At 43.3% G+C, this 17,913-nt stretch overlaps 1 protein-coding gene across 6 annotated transcripts; it reads right to left on the reverse strand.

Moving 5' to 3' along the window:
* Positions 1-346: 346 nt before the first annotated feature.
* Positions 347-16,414, reverse strand: LOC109891166 (protein transport protein Sec61 subunit alpha-like). 6 transcript variants are annotated; one of them, XM_020483503.2, is made up of 13 exons: positions 16,322-16,414; positions 7,421-7,523; positions 6,514-6,581; positions 6,357-6,422; positions 6,180-6,258; positions 5,777-5,908; positions 5,557-5,666; positions 3,680-3,833; positions 3,242-3,402; positions 2,860-3,057; positions 2,142-2,333; positions 1,895-1,971; positions 347-1,721 (listed from the first exon to the last, which is right to left on the reverse strand). In XM_020483503.2, exons 2-13 carry the CDS (start codon positions 7,425-7,427, stop codon positions 1,535-1,537), a joined length of 1,431 nt encoding a protein of 476 aa, XP_020339092.1. In that variant the 5' UTR covers positions 7,428-7,523; positions 16,322-16,414; the 3' UTR covers positions 347-1,534. The 6 variants fall into 6 exon arrangements, with proteins under 6 accessions (XP_020339092.1, XP_031681084.1, XP_031681083.1 ...); XM_031825224.1 differs by lacking the exon at positions 16,322-16,414 and adding an exon at positions 8,645-8,693; XM_031825223.1 differs by lacking the exon at positions 16,322-16,414 and adding an exon at positions 8,589-8,682.
* Between the last annotated feature and the right edge of the window lie 1,499 nt (positions 16,415-17,913).

Raw genomic sequence — 17,913 nt, forward strand, 5'->3', positions numbered from 1 at the left:
AATCCAAACAGTTGGAAGGGTCCATGTGTACTTAAAGAACAATCATGTCAAATTCATTTCTAATTTGTGATAGAACTAAGGACAGTAGAACAACATAACTATCTGAGTGTGTATATTTCCCAGTGATCAGATTCACACTGTTGTGGATTTATATGATTAGATTAAATATGAAATCAGAAGATGTGATGTGGCTGTGATCCCCCCCCAAGTGCATATTAAATAGGACTCGTAACAAAATGTACATTAGGCCAGCAACATGAGCTGAAAGGTACAGAATGGCTAGAAACGCTGAAACTTTCAGAGAAGAAGAAAATCTCTAGTCTTCACTCAAAGAAAAAACTAAAACTTTCCCCAAAATGAGTTTTTATTGAGAATTATTTTTTTTCTTCCCAGAATACATTTGTTCAGAACAGCATTTTTACATATAAAAAAAACCCTGTTATTTTACACTGTAGATGAATTCAATGCTTGGTGTATATACAGAACCAAAATTCACGGTGTGAAAGTGTTTAATACAGTCATGCTCAAAGCAGACAAAAAAAACCAATCTTTCCTCACCCAACAAAATGGGCAAAAAGGTATGAATGTGGCATATAAGTACGATTACATCTCCCTAAACGTACACCACCTCCCTTCAGCCCAGTTTCAACAGAGGACCTATGAGTGGTTCACTTGATAACTCTTCCAATGCACACTTTAATAAAAAGTAAACACTTGACAAAGCTGCACCACATTCTAAGAGCCCTACGCTCAACTTTCTGATCCTACAGTATTATTGGAGCGCGGCTTTAAACAGTCACATGTCTGGCGGACAAACATGGTTATATTCAGAGTCTTGACCAAACCTTCCCTTGCTACTCAATCAGTGAAATGAGTGGCCATCAGGTCAAAATCTGATGGCCACTCAAAATTAAACATACTAAAGAGCCCAGTTGTGAAGGTACACTCTACATTCATGCCTATATCCTCCAGGTAATTGAGGTGATGGAATTTAACCAGAAAACCAAAGCGTTCCTATGTATACTGTGTTGGTTGTATGACATCAGCCCAGCACTGGGATGAGGGACTTCCCTCATCCCAGTGCAGTATACATGCTTGTATACTACAGAGCTGTTGTCGCAGTCTGAAAAGGAACAACACCCCCGCCCCCTCATAAATGCTTGTGGATCAGACCATTTTAATAGATATGAAACACTTCAGATGACCCTGAGGAGGCTAACCAGTCTCAGGCAAACTGTTACAGAGCGGTTGATCAGAGTGTTGTGAATGTCAGGATGTAGTCAGTCCCACCACTTCAATACACACACAATTCTGTTTGGGCTGAACCTCCTGTAGGCCATGTCAGGGGAGATGCCAGAAAGCATCCGGAAAATGACACAGGAGAGAACAGATTCATTGTGCAGATAAAAAAAAATGTAAATGGACATAAAATAATGTGAATAATAAGAGTTTTGTAGGACTTGGTCTGATCTGGGGCATGTCCATGTCCATTAAGACGGTTGCTTCGTCACAGGTGTTGCAGCCAGGTGTCGGACTAGAAGAGCAGGGCTCCCATGCTGCCCACTTCACTCTGCTCCTTGACGAATATCTCAAAGTACTGGTAAATGATGGTGACGGCCAGCAGGATACCCGTACCAGAGCCAATAGCACCCAGGAAGTCCGCCATGACAGATAGACCGCCGATACAGAGACCACCAAAGGCCGCCGCTGTGGGGATGTACCTGGAAAGCACAGAGGCAAGATTTCAGCTTGATACAGAAGGCAAACTCAAGTAGTAGTGCACCAATCATTACCTGAAGAAAGCATGTTTGGAAAAGTGTAATATTAAACCCTGTTAAATTAAGACATGGATTGTTATGGCTAAAAGGTTAGAGTTTTGACTAAGATAGTTTACCTGTTGAGTTCATGAACCATAGAGGTCTCTCTGTGACCCCTCATCACCATCTGCTGCTCCTTTAGCTGCTTAGCCACCTGGGAGAGCAAACACACACTCATGGATTACATTACATAACATGTACAGGTCCTCTGAAACATGCCATCCTGAAATGCCGTAGACATTTTAGGAGATTCCTACATCAAAATGATTAATTTATGATTACATAGTCCAACAAATGTACAGGACATATGGTAGAAGGACTTACATCTTTGGCAGAAGAGCCAGACACCTCGATCCAGGTCTTGGAGAAAAAGGCACAGGATCCCAGCATGAAGCAGATGTAGATGGCAGCGTGGATGGGGTCGTCTAGGACCGAGCCAAACGACTCCGGGGGAGAGAAGTAGTAACAGAGCCCACCCACTGGGTAGGCACGAGCTGGACCGCCTGACGATGTGTCCTACAAACACACAAGTCTGGTCAGCTTATACATTCTGTGTTGCTCGATATGTTCAAATCGAATCAGATTTGATTGGTCGTGTACACATTATCACAGGTGTATGTTCCTAGCTCCAACAGTGCAGTAATACCTAACAATACACGCAAATCTCCAAAATAAAAAGGAATTCAGGAATATTAGAATGAGCAATCTCAGAGTCCAGAATATAAATATATACTGTATGTATAGACATTATGGACAGTATATAGAAAGGTGTGTACAACAGTAGTTATATACGATGAGCCTTGACTATAAAATAGTGTATACACACATGAAGTGTGTAAAACAGTATTTAAACATTATTAAAGTGACAAGTGTTCAATGACTATGTACATAGGGCAGCAGTCTCTAAGGTGCAGGGATGAATACCGGATGGTAGCCAGCTAGTAACAGTGACTTATGTTCAGGGTACTGTGGGGCTGTTAATGTGACAAACCTTGAGTTTAGAGTTCGGACATGGTAATTCAGAGAAATGGTGTGTACTTACAGACCAGGTGCCCAGCAGGTTAACCAGGAAGTTGCCACTGAAGCGAGTGGAGAGCATCTGAGAGATGACGTACAGGTTGGACACGAGGGCAGACTGGAGGATGATGGGAATGTTGGAGGTGTAGAAGAGCTTGATGGGATAAGTGTTGTACTGGCCACGGTAACGGGCAGACTTGATGGGCAGGTCCACCCTGAAGCCCTGTAGAGAGATGGGTGGAAGAGAGACATTGTAAGAGAGGGTAGAACATACCCACATCATAAATATATAGTGTCTAAATGGTCATTAATAAGAAAGGTTAAAAATAAAGTATGCATTGTGTTGTTTTCTGACAATAACAAATGTGTTCTTTAACAGGTTTAAAGGAAGAAAGACAGTTACTGACCTGGAAGTATATGACTACACCAAAGACGAAAACGGTGGCGAGGAGGTTCAAAAGATTTGGCAGGTTCTGGCGGTAGAAAGCCTCTCTCAGGGCGCGCACTTTGTCTGTTCGCGTGGCCAGCAGGTGGAAGAGGGCAATGATGGCTCCCTCAAACTCTGTACCTAAACACAAGAGACTAAAACATCAGCCTCACATCTAGAGGCCACCTAAACTAACCTTGAGCCCTGGGGTTCTTCTCAAGGCCAAGTCAATCTATAGGAGCCATAGTTGGTCTTGTGAAATTACCACTTGCATATAAACAGGTATTATCTCTGATAGTGGAAATTAGTAAGTCTGTCCTAAATGTACACCAAAACAGGGCACATCAGTTTCAATGCCTCAGTTTAGCCCGTGAGACCTGCGGTCCTTCTCCCACAGTTGTCTGCTCTGGTGTCTTACCTCTGCCAGTGTTGACAGTGGTGGGGCTGAAGGCCTTCCAGACAATTGTCTCACAGATGTTGGTGGCAATGAACAGGGAGATACCAGAGCCCAGCCCATAACCCTTCTGCAGCAGCTCATCCAGCAGCAGCACGATTAGACCTGCCACAAACAGCTGGAGGGGGAGACAGGTGGGTTAGAGACCGAGACAAACCACTCACACTGGAGCCCTGTTTGACTTCCTTTAAATAGACAGTGGGGCAAAAAAGTATTTAGTCAGCCACCAATTGTGCAAGTTCTCCCACTTAAAAAGATGAGAGGCCTGTACTTTCCATCATAGGTACACTTCAACTATGACAGACAAAATCAGGAAAATAAATCCAGAAAATCACATTGTAGGATTTTTAATGAATACCCTTTGTTGGCAATGACAGAGGTCAAACGTTTTCTGTAAGTCTTCACAAGGTTTTCACACACTGTTGCTGGTATTTTGGCCCATTCCTCCATGCAGATCTCCTCTAGAGCAGTGATGTTTTGGGGCTGTTGCTGGGCAACACGGACTTTCAACTCCCTCCAAAGATTTTCTATGGGGTTGAGATCTGGAGACTGGCTAGGCCACTCCAGGACCTTGAAATGCTTCTTACAAAGCCACTTCTTCATTGCCCAGGCGGTGTGTTTGGGATCAGTGTCATGCTGAAAGACCCAGCCACGTTTCATCTTCAATGCCCTTGCTGATAGAAGGAGGTTTTCACTCAATCTCACGATACATGGCCCCATTCATTCTTTCCTTTACACGGATCAGTCGTCCTGGTCCCTTTGCAGAAAAACAGCCCCAAAGTATGATGTTTCCACCCCCATGCTTCACAGTAGGTATGGTGTTCTTTGGATGCAACTCAGCATTCTTTGTCCTCCAAACACGACGAGTTCTGACCAAAAAGTTATATTTTGGTTTCATCTGACATTCTCCCAATCTTCTTCTGGATCATCCAAATGATATCTAGCAAACTTCAGACGCGCCTGGACATGTACTGGCTTAAGCAGGGGGACACGTCTGGCACTGCAGGATTTGAGTCCCTGGCGGCGTAGTGTGTTACTGATGGTAGGCTTTGTTACTTTGATCCCAGCTCTCTGCAGGTCATTCACTAGGTTCCCCCGTGTGGTTCTGGGATTTTTGCTCACCGTTCTTGTGATCATTTTGACCCCACGGGGTGAGATCTTGCGTGGAGCCCCAGATCGAGGGAGATTATCAGTGGTCTTGTATGTCTTCCATTTCCTAATAATTGCTCCCACAGTTGATTTCTTCAAACCAAGCTGCTTACCTATTGCGGATTCAGTCTTCCCAGCCTGGCGCAGCTCTACAATTTTGCTTCTGGTGTCCTTTGACAGCTCTTTGGTCTTGGCCATAGTAGAGTTTGGAGTGTGACTGTTTGAGGTTGTGGGCAGGTGTCTTTTATACTGATAACAAGTTCAAACAGGTGCCATTAATACAGGTAACAAGTGGAGGACAGAGGAGCCTCTTAAAGAAGGTCTGTGAGAGCCAGAAATCTTGCTTGTTTGTAGGTGACCAAATACTTATTTTCCACCATAATTTGCAAATAAATTCATTACAAAAATCCTACAATGTGATTTTCTGGATTTTTTTCTTCTAATTTTGTCTGTCATAGTTGAAGTGTACCTATGATGAAAATTACAGACCTCTCATCTTTTTAAGTGGGAGAACTTGCACACTTGCTGACTAAATACTTTTTTGCCCCACTGTACCTTTTGTGGATGTGAACTTCGCTTTAAATTATCCAATCACTTACAGATTCATAGTGATAACCTCTGAAAAGGTAGCAAGAAAGGAGTATTGGATCAAGGGGGGATAAGAATATGACAGAGGGGTGGAGAGGGCTCACCTGGATGATGATGAGCAGACAGATCCCAGCGCCCATATCGGAGGGGTCTCCGTACATTCCAGTCATCACATACACGATGGCCTGACCAATGGTGATGATCATACCAAACACTGTAGGAGATAGCAATGGGTTAAAAATTATATGGCCTCATTCACAGTAATGCTTAAACTTGACAGAATTAGATCAAACTAGGAACAAGAAGTGTGGCTTGTGGTCTTACATTTCTGTGCTCCGTTGAAGAGGGCCCGGTCTTTGGGGGTGTCTCCCACCTCAATGATCTTAGCTCCGGCCAGGAGCTGCATGATTAGGCCGGAGGTGACTATGGGAGAGATTCCCAGCTCCATCAGGGTACCTGGATGGACAGGAGAGACCCAGGGTAGGTTAACAGGAGAGCAGAGCCATAGAGTTGTTCAGCAATTCAATCAGAAATAATACCAACTACCCACTCAAGTCAGAGATAAAATGATCACTCCTATTGATCAATTCATCATTCACTCAACACTATCAATTCACACAGTTACTAATTGACTCATTCATTGCCATGTCCCTTGATTGATGTATCAATTCACAGAGACATTCATTTATTCACTTGTTGTCTCTACATTGCAAAAGTGACAACCCACCTCTGTTGGAGGCCAGAATGACTCTCATCCAGTAGAAGGGATCTGCAGAGTCTGAGGACATTATGCCAAAAAGGGGAATCTGGAGGATAGGTGACAGACGTTCAGGAGTGAGTTTTTATTCTACTCTATTAAAATGCTAGAAAAAAAGTGTGTGTGAACAATACATCAGATATTTACCTGGCAGCAGACAAGGAAAATGAAGAGAGTGATGGCTGTCCATAGTACCTTCTCTCTGAACTGGATCTGTTGAACAATGCAATTACAGTGAGACATGGAAGCAACAATGACAGCAGGAACAACAGAGGTTTATACAGTTGAAAGTAAAATACTGTACCTTTCTTTCAGGTTTCTGGATTTCAGGTAATACTGCGCAGAACGGCTTTATTACCTCCAGGAATTTGACTGAAAACAGACAAAAGGAGGGATGTTATTCAATAGACTCGCCATAATAAACATAAATCAAGGCCAGTGAATGACCTAACAATGTATAGGGGGACGTGGCATAGCGGTACATGCATAGCGGGTTAGATCTTTGGCTATAAACTAAGCGAATTCACTATGAAAACAGATCTTTCTATACACAATTGTTAATCCAATGTAAAACATTTAGCATATCAGCAAATGTGTTTCAGTAAACATGTACTGCTTATGATACGAGATATTTAAACCTGTGTCAAACATCGGCTGTTAGCTAAGCGTCGTCATCACTAATCTGGATGTGTCGGTCTGCATCCAATATAGCTAACGTTAACTATACTATCTAGATAACGTTACATGTTAACTAGCATGCAGCAGTTATCATACTCCGATATATCAATTACCATGTAACACTGGTTGATATGATATCAATGTAACGTTAGCTGACTGGACATAATAAAAAGTAGTTAACATCTGTACAGCTAACGTTAGCAAGCTAGCTAACGTTAGCTATTAGTGTCACTTGCTAACTAACGCGTTAGCTGGCTAACTAGCTAGCTCTTTTAAACTTCCGTTTCTTGACAACTGACAAAACTAGCCATTTTCTTGCAGGCATTGCTGTTAAAGACAGGAGTTAAAATATGCGTGAAACAAAGACCACTTGTCATCCAGCTAGCTAACAGTTAGCTCTAGCTACAATGAAAATGGCCTTAGATCCAATCATTGAAAAATGACATAGCCTGCATCGGATTCATCAAAAGTTCCCCGATTATGTGAAATCGTCCTTTACTTTAGCTAACTACTTTAGTCTGGGGGATACTCACTGCCCATGATGATTTCCCAAGCGTTACGATCTTTGAGTGTGTGGTCCTTATGTGTCAATAGGTCTCTCCAGTTTTCGTTGACTACCGGCGAAATGCTCTACAGCTGAGAAAGAAAGCGCGTTAGAGACACGTCAACACTACACAAGCAAAGATAGAACAATGAAACAGATATTTCACTGGATGTATAAATGTGAAGCATCCGGTTGACGTTCCTACTCACTACCAAATCTGGTAGCGAGAAGAAGCCTAATGGCGCGCAGCGGAAGAAGAGGAAACGAGGTGGATTTTGGTCGACATTCTGCACATTTCCTCAGCGATTAAACATTTGATCTTTAATGCGGTTTTCTGTTCCCAAAATCGGTTATGAACAGGGTGGGCTAAGTTTTCTAGACCTTACCCCTTGCAAACGTAGAAATCGCGCTGTTTAGGAGTGCAAAGGCTAATTGAATTATTGCACACGCGCACTTCACAGAGTAGGCGTTCCCTTACGGGAAATATGCTACTTTAAACTAGAACGCGCAAATGGATATCGCTAATGCGTGCTTGGCTCTGCCCCCATCCTTGCTTGGTCTGCCCACTATGACTCATTTGTTCCTATTGGAAACGACAAGCAGTGGTCTATCTTGGTTTAGTTATACAAATATTTGACACAAGCGCTCCAACAGAGACGGAAGAGGAAGCGAGACACACAATCGTTTTTTTCCCTGGTTCAATGAAATAAATAATACCAGACCCAGCTACTATTGCATTGGTGTCACACCCAGTTAAGTAGACCGGAACTAACGCTTTTTCAATGGTTAACGGCATCCAATAAATGTTTCATTACCGCAACGTACTCGACTGGAGTATAACTCCCTTATACTTTGCTTAAAAAATAATAATACAAAAAATAATAATAATAAATCAACAAATACCCTAACATCTAACCTTAAGCTCATTAAACACACACCACCATACTCCACTATTTAAATCTATCAAGTCCTACAGCCTGAAAGGATCTGACACCATCACTCAAAACACTCTGTAACTCTTCTAATGCCAAGTCTCGTACACCTAAATACTTCTCTGCAGCTGCCACCACAACCTCAATTTTCTGCAACTTACATTCCATCTCTACAGTACAGTTGATAACCATTGCTATAAATGCAACAAAAACATCCAATCTTACTGAAACATATCACTTGTTGGCCTATTCCTCTGTACTGGTAGAGATCTACTACTCACACCACTCCTCTCAGGACCCCTCCACATTGACCCATCTTCCTCTACTTTCTTCACAACCTCAGAACACAACAACTTTTGCACTACTCTAACCCCGGAAACCTCGACCTGCTTCTCTCACACCGGACATTTCTGATCCCCAGCCACATGGGCACCACTACAATAAACACATACAGCTTATTTCCCCAATGCTACACATTCCTTTGTCTCATGCCCCTCTGCACACTTCTCACACCTAGGAATCTCCCTCCTACACACAGCTGCCACAAGCCCATAAGCTTGACACCTGTAACAACGTAATGTATTCAGCAAAAAACTAAAAATAACAGACAACGACTTTTCTGTTTCACCATTCACGCCACCCTGTCTGCATCGCACCAAACGACGAGCATCACAAATACCAGGAACCTTCCCTTTCAGTTGGTCAACTTTCACATTCACCACTACCCCAGTAATCACTCCTTTCAATGGTGCCCTTTTCTTGAAATCATAACAATTTACATCACTTGTCCCCATTCGCTTGACACGGACTGCCTGCTCCCTCTGACCAGCAGAAACACAAATAATTATCACAAGACCATTTCTGGTTACCTTCACCGATTCCACAACACCCAACTCTGTTTTCACTAACCCTGAAACCACACATGGATCAGCCAAAAGATAACTATCCACTTTTTCCAAAAATGTCACGCCATCACAAAATCATCTTTAACAGATTCATAATTTCTCCTGTATTCGATCCAACATACAGCTCACTCTGCTTACATTTTCCACCATTATTCTTAATCAAATCAAAGTTTGTCACGTGCGCCGAATACAACCTTACAGTGAAATGCTTATTTACAAGCCCTAACCAACGATGCAATTTAAGGAAAAAAATTGTTATTAGGTAAACAATAGATAAGTAGAGAAAGAACACCCCCCAACCCCCCCAAAAACAGTAAAAATAACAGTAGTGAGGCTATATACAGGTGGTACTGGTACAGAGTCATGTGCGGGGACCGGTTAGCTAAGCTAATTTAGGTAATATGTGTGACGATCGTCTGAAAAAGTAGACCAAGGTGCAGCGTGGTAAGTGTTCATGATCTTTAATACTTAGAACACCAAACAAAAACAACAAACGTCCCGTTCTGCCAGCTTCACAGAGCAACAAAAAAAAAAAACAAGATCCCACAACATAGGTGGGGAAAACAGGCTACCTAAGTATGATTCCCAATCAGAGACAACGATAGACAGCTGCCTCTGATTTGGGAACCACGAGGCCAAAACCAAAGAAATACAAAACATAGAATGCCCACCCCACATCACACCCAACCTCACCAAATAGAGAAATAAAAAGGTTCTCTAAGGTCAGGGCGCGACAATATGTACATGTACAGTTGAAGTCGGAAGTTTACATACACTGTCACGCCCTGGCCTTAGTTATCTTTGTTTTCTTTATTATTTTGGTCAGGACAGGGTGTGACATGGGTGATTTATGTGTTTTGTCTTGTCTAGGGTTTCTTGTAGATTTATGGGGTTGTGTTCAGTTTAGGTGTCTAGGTAAGTCTGTGGTTGCCTAGATTGGTTCTCAATCAGAGGCAGGTGTTTTTCGTTGTCTCTGATTGGGAACCATATTTAGGCAGCCATATTCTTTGGGTATTTTGTGGGTGATTGTTTCCTGTCTTTGTGTTTTATGCACAAGTTAGGACTGTTACGGTTTTCACGGTTATTGTTTTCTAGTTTGTTTGAGTTTTCTTATTAAAGAACCATGAACTATAACCATGCTGCGTTTTGGTCCACCTCTCCTTCACAGGAAGAAAGCCGTGACATACACTTAGGTTGGAGTCATTAAAACTTGATTTTCAACCACTCCACAAATGTCTTGTTAACAAACCATGGTTTGACAAGTCTTTGTTATGACAAGTACTTCGTGCATGACAAGTCATTTTTCCAACAATTGCTTCCAGACAGACTATTTAACTTATAATTCACTGTATCACAATTCCAGTGGGTCAGAAGTTAACATACACTTTGCTGACTGTGCCTTTGGAAAATTCCAGATAATGATGTCATGGCTTTAGAAGTTTCTGATAGGCTAATTGACATAATTTCAGTCAATTGGAGGTGTACCTGTGGATGTATTTCAAGCCCTACCTTCAAACTCACTGCCTCTTTGCTTGACATCATGGGAAAATCAAAATAAATCAGCCAAGACCTCAGATAAATATTGTAGACCTTCACAAGTCTGGTTCATCCTTGGGAGCAATTTCGAAACGCCTGACGGTACCACGTTCATCTGTACAAACAATAGTACACAAGTATAAACACCATGGAAACATGCAGCCATCATACTGCTCAGGAAGGAGACGCGTTCTGTCTCCTAGAGATGAACGTACTTTGGTGCAAAAGTACAAATCAATCCCAGAACAACAGCAAAGTAATCATTATATAAAGTGGCATTGTTTAAAGTGGCTAGTTATACATTTATTACAACAATTTTTCATTATTAAAGTGGCTGGAGATGAGTCAGTGTGTTGGCAGCAGCCACTCAATGTTAGTGATGGCTGTTTAACAGTCTGATGGCCTTGAGATAGAAGTTGTTTTTCAGTCTCTCGGTCCCTGCTTTGATGCACCTGTACTGACCTCACCTTCTGGATGATAGTGGGGTGAACAGGCAGAGGCTCGGGTGGATGTTGTCCTTGATTATCTTTTTGGCCTTCCTGTGACATCGGGTGGTGTAGGTGTCCTGGAGGGCAGGTAGTTTGCCCCCGGTGATACGTTGCAGACCTCACTACCCTCTGGAGAGCCTTATGGTTGTGGGCGGAGCAGTTGCTGTACCAGGGTTTGATACAGCCCGACACGATGCTCTCGATTGTGCATCTGTAAAAGTTTGTGAGTGTTTTTGGTGACAAGCAGAATTTCTTCAGCCTCCTGAGGTTGAAGAGGCGCTGCTGCGCCTTCTTCACCACGCTGTCTGTGTGGGTGGACCATTTCAGTTTGTCCGTGATGTGTACGCCGAGGAACTTAAAACTTTCCACCTTCTCCACTACTGTCCCATCGATGTGGATAGGGGGCTGCTCCCTCTGCTGTCCACGATCATCTCCTTTGTTTTGTTGACATTGAGTGTGAGGTTATTTTCCTGACACCACACTCCGAGGGCCCTCACCTCCTCCCTGTAGGCCATCTCGTGGTTGTTGGTAATCAAGCCTACCACTGTAGTGTTGTCTGCAAACTTGATGATTGAGTTGGAGGTGTGCATGGCCACGCAGTCGTGGGTGAACAGGGAGTACAGGAGAGGGCTAAGAACGCACCCTTGTGGGGCCCCAGTGTTGAGGATCAGCGGGGTGGAGATGTTGTTACCTACCCTCACCACCTGGGGGTTGCCCGTCAGGAAGTCCAGTACCCAGTTGCACAGGGCGGGGTTGAGACCCAGAGTCTCGAGCTTACTGACGAGTTTGGAGGGTACTATGGTGTTAAATGCTGAGCTGTAGTCGATGAACAGCATTCTTACATAGGTATTCCTCATGTCCGGACGGGTTAGTGTGCCGTGTGATTGCGATTGCGTCGTCTGTGGACCTATTGGGGCGTTAAGAAAATTGGAGTGGGTCTAGGGTGTCAGGGAGGGTGGAGGTGATATGGTCCTTGACTAGTCTCTCAAAGCACTTAATGATGACGGAAGTGAGTGCTACGGGACGATAGTCATTTAGCTCAGTTACCTTCACTTTCTTGGGAAAAGGAACAATGGTGGCCCTCTTGAAGTCCTCGGATGGGGCCACAGTGTCTCCTGACCCCTCCTGTCTCAGCCTCCAGTATTTATGCTGCAGTAGTTTATGTGTCGGGGGGCTGGGGTCATTTTGTTATATCTGGAGTACTTCTCCTGTCCTATTCGGTGTCCTGTGTGAATCTAAGTGTGCGTTCTCTAATTCTCTCCTTCTCTCTTTCTTTCTCTCTCTCGGAGGACCTGAGCCCTAGGACCATGCCCCAGGACTACCTGACATGATGACTCCTTGCTGTCCCCAGTCCACCTGGCCATGCTGCTGTTCCAGTTTCAACTGACCTGAGCCCTAGGACCATGCCCCAGGACTACCTGACATGATGACTCCTTGCTGTCCCCAGTCCACCTGGCCATGCTGCTGCTCCAGTTTCAACTTCCACCTGACTGTGCTGCTGCTCCAGTTTCAACTGTTCTGCCTTATTATTATTCGACCATGCTGGTCATTTATGAACATTTGAACATCTTGGCCATGTTCTGTTATAATCTCCACCCGGCACAGCCAGAAGAGGACTGGCCACACCACATAGCCTGGTTCCTCTCTAGGTTTCTTCCTAGGTATTGGCCTTTCTAGGGAGTTTTTCCTAGCCACCGTGCTTCTACACCTGCATTGCTTGCTGTTTGGGGTTTTAGGCTGGGTTTCTGTACAGCACTTTGAGATATCAGCTGATGTACGAAGGGCTATATAAATAAATTTGATTTGAAGTATGTGGGAACAGCAAACTGGGATACGGATTGATTGAATATGTCCGTAAACACACCAGCCAGCTGGTCTGCGGATGCTCTGAGGACTCGGCTGGGGATGCCGTCTGGGCCGGCAGCCTTGCGATGGTCAACCCTTTTAAATGTTTTACTCACGTTGTATGCAGTGAAGGAGAGCCCACAGGTTTTGTAGCGTGCTGTGTCAAAGATAGCAAAGAAGTTGTTTAATTTGTCTGGGAGCAAGACATTGTGGTCTGCGACGGGGCTGGTTTTCCTTTTGTAGTCTGTGATTGACTGTAGACCTTGCCACACACCTCTCATGTCTGAACTGTTGAATTGTGGCTCTACTTTGTCTCTATACTGATGCTTAGATTGTTTGATTGTCTTGTGGAGGGAATACCTACACTGTTTGTTATCGGTCATGTTTCCTGTGACCTTGCCCTGATTAAAAGCAGTGGTTCGCGCTTTCAGTTTTGCGTAAATGTTGCCATCAATTCACGGTTTCTGGTTGGGGAATGTTTTAATAGACAATGTGGGTACATCACCTATGCACTTGCTAATAAACTCGCTCACCGAATCAGCGTATTCATCAATGTTATTGTCTGACGCTATGCGGAACATATGCCAGTCCACGTGATTGAAGCAACCTTGAAGCGTGGAATCCGATTGTTCGGACCAGCGTTGAACAGACCTGAGCACGGGCGCTTCCTGTTTTAGTTTCTGTCGATAGGCTGTGAGCAACAAATGGAGTCATGGTTAGCTTTTCCGAAAGGAGAGCGGGGGAGGGCTTTATATGCGTCACGGAAGTTAGAATAACAATGATCCAGGGTTTTGCCAGCCTGGGTCGCGCATTCGATATGCTGATAAAATTTAGGGAGCATTGTTTTCAGATTAGCCTTGTTAAAATCCCCAGCTACAATAAATGCAGCCTCAGGATATGTGGTTTCCAGTTTACATAGAGTAGCCCACAGTACAGTGTAGGTCCGTTTTTTCATAATCTCACTGAAATCTCACTGTCTCAATGAAAAATGTGATGTCTTTGATGGGTATTATTATTATTATATAGAGACATAGAAATATGGACACGTCATTGGCATTAAATAATACATGGATGACTTCCTGCAAAGAAATACAAAATTAATCACTCTATTTCAGTGAAGAGCCCATCATGGGACCAAAAAATTACTGTTCTGTTCATTCTAGTGTACTTAGGCAAACTTGTTTTGTCTGGCAACATTCAGCTGTGGGTTTGCTTGTCTGAGAGCCTCAGATAATGTCATCAAAAGCACCAACAGGAAACAGCACATCCTCATTATTACAGCAGTACATCTGACATATTCTTACCAATCAGTATTTCAGTGCATTGACCTTCTGGCAGATTCAGGTTCAGTGTTTGAAATACTTAATGAATTATGTGTATATGATTATGGGCTAACCGTTATATTACTGATGTTACTGATATTGGCAATATTTTCTTAAAACTGCATTGTTTGTTAAGGGCTTGTAAGTAAGCATTTCACTGTAAGGTCTACACCTGTTGTATTCGGCGCATGTGACAAATACAATTTGATTTGATTTACTCATAAAAAACATTAACAAAAAAAATGCTATTATTTATCTTAGGAAAAAAAATGCAGACCCCCAGTTGAATACCCCTGCTGTAATGTAATATTGTGGATCAGGAAGCACAAGCAGTTGTGAAAAAGGAATGTGTGAAATGTTGAAATGTGTATGTAAAATAGGCCCAATCACCAAATGACACAAACAGTTGTGTGATGGTTTCCTGGAATTACTTGTGATATTCAAACGTGACAGGATATTTTTGTCACACACACACACCGCACTTCCGTTTTCATCCTCCTTGCCTTTCTTCGTCTGTCTATCGTCTGTCTATAGGGGACATTCCAGCACTTTGCTGCTGACGCAGGTGATTCTTTCATTCTGTTTCTCCACAGATCAGCTAGTCTGTCCTCCATCTAAACTAGGTCATAGAGCACACGCCTGTGTTACGATCCACTATACATTACCTCTTTCATGCATTTCACACCCTTTCAGTCATTCATGGTGTGCTACAGTACAGTATGGTAGACCTTTAGTGTGATAACATTTTGTTTTCAAAGCCCGAAGGAATCATTGGAATAGATTATCGTTCTACAGAATGATACATTGGACTACAATACAAATGTTGGTTTTACTACCATGTTTTATCTGTACTGATGTTCTTTATCTTCCTTCCTGTCTTCCTGACTGGGCTGATTGAGAGTTTGTTTGGCTTGTTCTTGTTGTGTTTGTTCTCAGACAACCACTGCTTAAACCAGAAAGTGAAAGTGGGGGTTAATGAGGACAGTATGAGGAAGTCAAGTGGAGAATCTCAATTGCATACTCCTCACGTCCTCTCTCCTTCTCAAAACCTACTGGATTAGAAAGCTACCTTCTCTTCCAAGGGGTTTTGAGAAGGAGGCGAGGAGAGAGGAATATGCAATTGAGATTCTCTCAAGGCAAGGTATTAGGGGGTTGTGTGGTAGGGTTTAGGTGCAGTGAAGGTTAGATAATGAGAGTATGGGGTATGTTTCACTTCATACACAGATGCAGTCACGCAGACGCACGCACAGACGCAGTATACCACACCACGTTGTGTTTCTGCACCGGTCGAAGCCTCTTTCTGTGTGTGTGTGTGTGTGTGTGTGTGTGTGTGTGTGTGTGTGTGACTAGTGGGAGTAGAGATCACAAGACCACCACGGGACTGGGCAGTGAGTCACTGCACCCTGCTCTACTCTGCTGTTTTATCCTCCTGTAACAACCACAGGCTCTAGGATAGAGCAGGGTCAATAGAAACCAACTGGGTACCAGTATGGAATACACACACACAGGATTATAGAAATATCACTTTTATAACAATGATCTAAGGTTAAAAATAGCACAACAGGTCTGTAGTGGGTGGGCTTGGAAAACATCTCAAAGGTAATTTACAGTGAATCTCAAGTCAATGTTTACATGCAATGTTCTGTTCTTAAATAATCAACGCATCTCAAAAGGCACAGCTAATCTCCAAAGTAGACACGGTAAACTTCACACACAATACTTCAAGTAGAGATAAATGAACAAAGACTGCTCTTGCAATAAATAAGGTACAATTACACATTAAAACACAAGCAATACCTTTGCTGGCTGTCTCCAAGTCCAACACAGCTACCAAATAAGTTGTACTCAGAAAGAATACTTACATTTATCACTTTCAAATACACGTGGAGTGAAAAAGGATTGTCAACAGCAAACTGGAAATGTAGATTTGCAGACTATGGTCATGCTCCCTTGCTCAGACATTGCATGCATCAACCAATGGTTGCTTGCCACATCATCGACTGTGCCGTCAGGCACCAGATTGCTATAACATATGATGTGGTTATCTGATATGTAAAATACTTATCTAGGCGTTGTAAGACGGCAGCAACGTCTGAGCAGAGGAACATGTCCTATGGCAGGTGCAGCCTTGCAAGGACTTGGAGACAGCAGCAGTTCTGTCCCTGTCCTTTCCCTTCTCTGTGGTTTATTGGCAGACTACACTCATAAGGTGTATTGCTACCTCCTACTGTACGGGGTAGTAAAAAATAGCCCCAAAATAAAAAATGTTTTGGATGAACAATCATACACAAACCAAATTCACACCACTACCCTGAGTTTTAAACAAAAACTGTACTATTCAGATCCTACACAGGCTCAGGAACTTGGGAATGGGGAACCTCTTCATTCAGTACTCCCTGTAACATTTTGGCTGTAAAGTCCTGGAGAGCCAGACATCTATTTGCCGCCTTCACAATGACTAGTGCAATTTATCACTTGCGCTATGAACACAACAAAGTCCACCTTCTTCACTATTAGTATGTCAGGATTCTTCTCGTGCATGGCATTCACTGCAGACTGTGGGACATCCTCTACCATCTCCTCTATACTCACTAGATGGTCCTGATCCTAGCTTCTGCAACCTTCATCCGTACAGGGCACCCTGGGAACGTGATTCCCATCACAATTACAACGACATGCTTCATCTGACTCTTCAACTACTACATATTTATTCCTTTGACAAATGCTTGCAAAACTTTTTACAATTGTAACACTGCAACGGCTTTGGTACATATGGTCTCACTGCATTTCTCACATACCCAAGATTTACATAAGTTGGGAGAAACACTTCACCAAATGACAGTAACACCGATAGGCGTTGCTCCTTCCTTCCTTCCTTCCTTCCTTCCTTCCTTCCTTCCTTCCTTCCTTCCTTCCTTCCTTCCTTCCTTCCTTCCTCGATCACTCGATTCCATCAATGTGCGTCTACCACTCCTGGAATGTTCTCCCTAATCCACACAGCCTCTATGTCCAACGAAACACCAGAGGTAACACCTTTAACCGGTGCCCTACTCTGAAAGTCATAACTTTCCACATCATACATTGACATCTTGTTAAGCCACAGAGCCTTCTCCTTTTGTGCTGTTGACACACATAAAATCAGCATCATACGGCTCCTGGTCACTCAAACCGATTCCATTTTACCCAATTCGTCCTTCACCATCTTCGAGACTGCAAACAGGTCAACCAAAAAAACATACTTGCTTCTGAATCGCACTAACCATAAACTGCTGTTCATTTCCAGCTTTAGCCCTTTTCAGTCTACTCTTCTTCACCATCGTCCACTCATTCTCACCAACTGTACTCATGCTAAAAGAATCATACAATACTTCCGCCATTGCTCCTCCAGTCATCCCCCGACTCCCTCGCTCTTTGCTGTGAAAGATGCGAGAGTTTGTGTTCCCGAAGTAGCACC

Source organism: Oncorhynchus kisutch, linkage group LG5, assembly GCF_002021735.2.
Source record: "Oncorhynchus kisutch isolate 150728-3 linkage group LG5, Okis_V2, whole genome shotgun sequence".
Lineage (NCBI taxonomy): Eukaryota > Metazoa > Chordata > Actinopteri > Salmoniformes > Salmonidae > Oncorhynchus > Oncorhynchus kisutch.

What these genes read in the sequence shown, in the direction of transcription:
- LOC109891166 (XM_020483503.2), bottom strand. An exon ending in TTTTCCTTGTCTGCTGCCAG is followed by an intron (nt 6,259 to 6,356) that starts GTAAATATCTGA and finishes CCTATCCTCCAG; the next exon opens with ATTCCCCTTTTTGGCATAAT. An exon ending in GTCTGCTCATCATCATCCAG is followed by an intron (nt 3,834 to 5,556) that starts GTGAGCCCTCTC and finishes CTCCCCCTCCAG; the next exon opens with CTGTTTGTGGCAGGTCTAAT.